General features: G+C 33.6%; 2 protein-coding genes across 2 annotated transcripts in view; both read right to left on the bottom strand.

The window, feature by feature from the left end:
- Positions 1 to 6: 6 nt before the first annotated feature.
- LOC109589225 (uncharacterized) lies at positions 7 to 817 on the bottom strand. Its single transcript, XM_020005335.1, has 3 exons — positions 713 to 817; positions 386 to 664; positions 7 to 340 (listed from the first exon to the last, which is right to left on the bottom strand). The coding sequence occupies exons 1-3, from the start codon at positions 774 to 776 to the stop codon at positions 27 to 29; spliced, it is 657 nt and encodes a 218-aa protein (XP_019860894.1). The 5' UTR covers positions 777 to 817; the 3' UTR covers positions 7 to 26.
- Positions 818 to 1,974: 1,157 nt separating this feature from the next.
- The window catches only part of LOC109589223 (uncharacterized), a 4,312-nt gene continuing 1,409 nt past the window's right edge, over positions 1,975 to 4,877 (bottom strand). The window contains exons 4-18 of the mRNA XM_020005333.1: positions 4,527 to 4,871; positions 4,392 to 4,475; positions 4,284 to 4,320; positions 4,139 to 4,237; positions 4,038 to 4,094; positions 3,921 to 3,995; positions 3,738 to 3,872; positions 3,671 to 3,686; positions 3,539 to 3,617; positions 3,445 to 3,467; positions 2,991 to 3,110; positions 2,671 to 2,863; positions 2,441 to 2,586; positions 2,162 to 2,333; positions 1,975 to 2,083 (exon numbers count right to left, since the gene is read on the bottom strand). Coding sequence (XP_019860892.1) covers positions 2,045 to 2,083; positions 2,162 to 2,333; positions 2,441 to 2,586; positions 2,671 to 2,863; positions 2,991 to 3,110; positions 3,445 to 3,467; positions 3,539 to 3,617; positions 3,671 to 3,686; positions 3,738 to 3,872; positions 3,921 to 3,995; positions 4,038 to 4,094; positions 4,139 to 4,237; positions 4,284 to 4,320; positions 4,392 to 4,475; positions 4,527 to 4,871 — 1,620 coding nt within the window. The 3' untranslated portion in view covers positions 1,975 to 2,044. The remainder of the gene's footprint in view (positions 2,084 to 2,161; positions 2,334 to 2,440; positions 2,587 to 2,670; positions 2,864 to 2,990; positions 3,111 to 3,444; positions 3,468 to 3,538; positions 3,618 to 3,670; positions 3,687 to 3,737; positions 3,873 to 3,920; positions 3,996 to 4,037; positions 4,095 to 4,138; positions 4,238 to 4,283; positions 4,321 to 4,391; positions 4,476 to 4,526; positions 4,872 to 4,877) is intronic.

The raw sequence follows: 4,877 nt of genomic DNA, 5'->3' as shown, positions 1-4,877 counted from the left end.
TACTGTACATCTATAAGTTTTCGTGATTAAAAGGATAGAAACTTACCATAGTCTGTGTGTATTGCTTCTCCTAGTGGTATATTACGAGGAAACTTGCAAAGAACAATAGCAAATGTTTGCAGGTTCTTATAATTCAACTGAATAACTTCTTTGAGAGCATCTAACAGTGCTTCACGTTGTTTAGGAATAAATGGACTACCTGATTCAACACTAGTTACTGCTTGTCTTACTAACACACGCTCTCCATACAGCATCCATGCTACACTGACTGGATCACAGAGAGACTGTGAGAGGTTATGGCAATGAGTATCAAAAATACAAGTAGCCATAGCATTACGTCCTATAGTTGGAATAGGAAATTATTAACAATACATTGTTAACTTACTCTCTTGATCTAACTTGTCAGCCACAGCAGTTTCATCCATTGATTTAAGAGCTTCTGACAGTGAGTCAAAGGTAGCTCCTCCTTTACTATTTACATTGTCTGCTTTACGTAACCACTTAGACAGACATTCAGTCAAACAGCGAGATACATCACCAGGATGATTCTTTTCAATGGCGTCCAGTGTGTTCTTGTGTAGTCCTAGTCTCAGTCCCAGATCTTGCCATCTTGTTTCAGGATACCCTGACCTCTTTAACAAATCAATGACATCAACAAGGTGATCTAAAGAAAGCAGATTCATTACAGATCTAATTATAAGTTACTTCTTACCAATGGACAAAGGAGAAGAGAAAAGTGATGAAGAATGGTTATCTCTAGAGGAAGATCTAGCCATATCCAGACATTGGCATGGCGAAGGGTGGGGCTTTAGAGTTAAGGCGGATTTACAATATGACATTAGGCCAGCGTATCGTCAATTTTTAATCAAAAACGTGGGCGATTTGACCTTTTGACGCATGCTTTCCGCTGGAATAGAACCAGATTCTATTCCAGCGTCAACGTAACGTCAGGACTAGCGTAATATTGTAAATCCGCCTTTAGAGTCTCTAATCCTTTATAATTTTTTCCTTTATTGTAAAAGTCCATTTGCATTCACCTGAGCCCAGGAAGTGATTAGAAACCCCACCCAATAATTAACACAATGCAATAATATTAGGAAAAGTATGGCTGTACTTTCTGCATGGGTTATACAACCAACTTGAAGCTAAAGAGCTATAGCTGCTTCTTAAGTAGTACAATAGATGCGGCAAAAGGAGAGGAATACACTGGTATGTTTATTTTTACAATAGAACTTGTAAGTCAAAAGTTATTGCAAGAAAACAAGGGCTCAGGTGAACACAAATGGACTTTAGTTGCAATTGACCAATCAGATTCAGATGCTTGATTTTAGGTTCATAAAATAACTTATCTACCACTGGGAGATTTGATAAGTAAATGCTCAGGCAATAGGAGGTTGATATAAGTTTGCCCGGGAGGTTAATAAGTTTGTCCAGGAGGTTAATAAGTTTGTCCAGGAGGTTAATAAGTTTGCTTGGGAAATTACTTATTAGTTATTAACTTCCTGCTTAAAAAGACATGCTACTGCTAAGTAAACTAGTTGTAGAAGTCAGTTATACAACTCTGTGTCGGTATCTATGGCCTTATCATACCTCGGGCCTACGGCCCTCAGTATGATAAATGCCATAGATACCTCCACCTTGTTGTATAACCTTTACACATTAGCTCATTAAACTAAATGGTGCTCTATGCATAATGCTCTATTATTATTCCATTTGTCAAGCTTGATTAATTCTTTAAATGTTATGGTAGAAGTTGGTTATACACCTCGGTATTGGTTTCTATGACATTATTAACTCTACCTTAGTGTATAACCTGTACATATATACGTGCTGCACGCTACTCATGCATTGAATTTTTTATGACCTGAGAGCATTGCTCCCAGGGTGTTCCTAAGATTATTATGTCTATGATTGTTGTTTTCACCATCACGCTATATTTATATTTATATATCATTTGTATGCCCACAATTATTATTGATGTATACCGTATTTAAAATAATAAAATAAAAATTCATCATAATTTCTGAACTATCCTTCTTACTGTCTATACGGTAGTACACTTGTCGGACACGTGTATTAGATACTGTTAAAAGAGAAACAGACAAGTGAATATACCCTAATGTGACCTAGTGGCAATTGTAGGAAGAAAAACTCAACTCACTTTTTGTCTTAGTATTTCTTCATTAATGGGATATTTTAGCTTTGTGTCTGCATAAATTGGATTCTGTTTGTAAAAATCAACCAATTCAACCATGCTGTCAAAAGTACTATTTCCTGTTTCAAATTGACCACCTTTGCCAAAAAATTTCAAATGGCAAACAGAGTTACCAATTCTATAAAAAAACAAAAAGGGGAGCATAAGAAGAGTAGGATGAAATATGCAGGTTCTAGATCTATTATGTTCTGTTTGAAGGTTTTTGGTGTAGATAAAGGATCTTACACTAAACTGATAGCCCATGTGTTGTGTCCTTCACTAGAGGGACGGACTAAGAAAGCACCATCTTCCTCTCTTTCTAACATGTATTCAGCACTCTCTCTGGATACATTTTTATTATACCATGGCTGTGTCACATATGTAAGAGAGACCTAAAAAAATTATAGAGTAATAAAGAAATACATATGCATGTACCATAGTAAAATTGTGCAGATCATGCATCTTGTCTGTTTTACCTTATTTTTAGATATAGGTACAGTGAGCTTTTGATGAGAGATTTGATCAATATTGATATGATACAGACAATAATGATCAATGAGGTCTACTATTGAGACAAAGGACAGAAAATCTCCACTAATACGATAATTTATCTTTCCTTCTTTATAATTTATTTCGGATATACTAAGGTGACGGATTTTAAAATTATGACTATAAGAAGACAAGACAAATTCAAGGAAGAGTTTAAGAGCACAATGTTTCTAGTACTTCTACATGTAGCCTTTAGCAATGACACATGGCTGTGTGTACTGTACAAACTGACAAATAAAAATCTCACACAAATGACAAGAAATAGTATCCAACAAAGTTTCTTCTGACAATAAAAGCACCTGGAGTATGTTTGAAATCATCTAATATTGCATCCGCATCTGCTTTAGATACATTTTCATGGAACCAACTGAAAGTGATAAAAAAGACAAAAGAATATATGAGTCTTGTTCTTGATTTTACACATTGTACATAAAATGGCTAGACTACACTATTTTTGCTTATAACTAAGATTATATAATTATTCATGAAATTAATTAGCAGGCATCAGCAAATTGGATATGGACCAATGCACCCAATTAACTAAAATGATCTTTCTCCCCCCAATAATTTAAAAGACAGCAGAATACTCTTGTATGCATGCATGTGCTGCATTATATTTGAAGATTAGATATTTCTTAACAGAATAATTGCTCACACAATACTGAGAAAATTACAGTATAATGAATGAGTGTGGGACTTACGGTTGCATTTCTAATGATGATAACTGAATAAAGAGAATGTTACGACAAGTTAGACAACAATAAAAAGATAGAAGAATAATTTTTAATTTCTTACTGTGTCTAAATTTTCTGACAATTTAAAATCTCCGCTCTCCTTTTTTAATTTTTCTTCATCTTCTAATAATTTCTTTTCTCTGAAACAAAAATAAGTATACAAATGAGCATTGAGGTCAATAACAATTTGTACTTGTGAAATATTTCATCTGAAAGAAAAAATACAGTTATAAAAGCAGCTCAAAATATTATTGATAAACCTTTTATTACAGCTTTATACTTCTTGTTCTCTTCTCTTTTCATAAGTAACTGTACACTAGTTGATGATATCTGTTCTTGCAAATACTCTATCTCTCTCTTATTCTCTGCCAATGCTGCTTTCTGATCCTCTAAATCTATTATAGGATCTATAGTACAATGATACATACAATATGATCCAATACCAGATTTATTTGCTGTTAAATATAATATCAATTCTTCTATCTCCATCCTCATTCCTCTTCTAATCCTGCTCGATGCTATTACACAGTTTAGTTATAATAATTATTTACTACTCTAACCTGAGCCAGTATTAGTTAACAGTAACATATGCTGAATGCAGTACTTTTCTTTCAATTCTATTACATAATTTGATGACCTCAATTTTTTGTTTGATACTAACTTTGTAGTTTCTCTTCTAATCTCTTGTTGGTCTCATTTTCTTTCTTAAGTTGTAATGTAACAATAGCAAAACTTGTATCAAGTGACTGTAGACCAGAATCTAACAAGAGAATCATATATTATAATAAATTATACATGCAAAATACCTTCTGAATGATATGCTGTAAGTTGCTTCTCTTTCTTCTTTAGCCATATTGGTTAAATATCAATATTATACATACACACACATACACACACACACACAATTTCATTACTTGTAAAACATAAGGATCTTCACTTATATCACCTTGATTGACTTTAATCATATCTATATCTTCTTCCAGCAGTTGCTCCATCTCCTTAATAGTTCAATGAGAAATAATATTATCGCATAAAGATGATTCACATACTTCTAATTTTTGTTTTTCCCATATTAAACAACATCCAATGGTAACTTTCTTTAAACCATTCTTTATTAATACATCAAGATTTTCAATTAATATTGTGATGAAAGCTCCAGTGAGAGAGTGAGGGAAGGAGCAAGTGATCAGAATGGAGTATCCAGTATCAATGAACTTGATCTTAACAAATTTACCAGATGTCTTGGAAAGAATATCAGTGATATCTTTCAATTTCTTTTCATCAGGCCTCCAGTCAAATACATAGGTAGCTGTTTCACACTGAAGTGAAGGATTGGCTTCAAACTTCTCCTTCAAGCAGAGAGTGACAGATATAGACCGACAAAATTCACTCAACTCTCC

Source organism: Amphimedon queenslandica, unplaced genomic scaffold (assembly GCF_000090795.2).
Source record: "Amphimedon queenslandica unplaced genomic scaffold, v1.1 AMPQUscaffold_11521, whole genome shotgun sequence".
NCBI classification, from domain to species: domain Eukaryota; kingdom Metazoa; phylum Porifera; class Demospongiae; order Haplosclerida; family Niphatidae; genus Amphimedon; species Amphimedon queenslandica.
The sequence above is the reverse complement of the archived record's forward strand: the minus strand, read 5'-3'. Positions and strand labels throughout refer to the sequence as shown.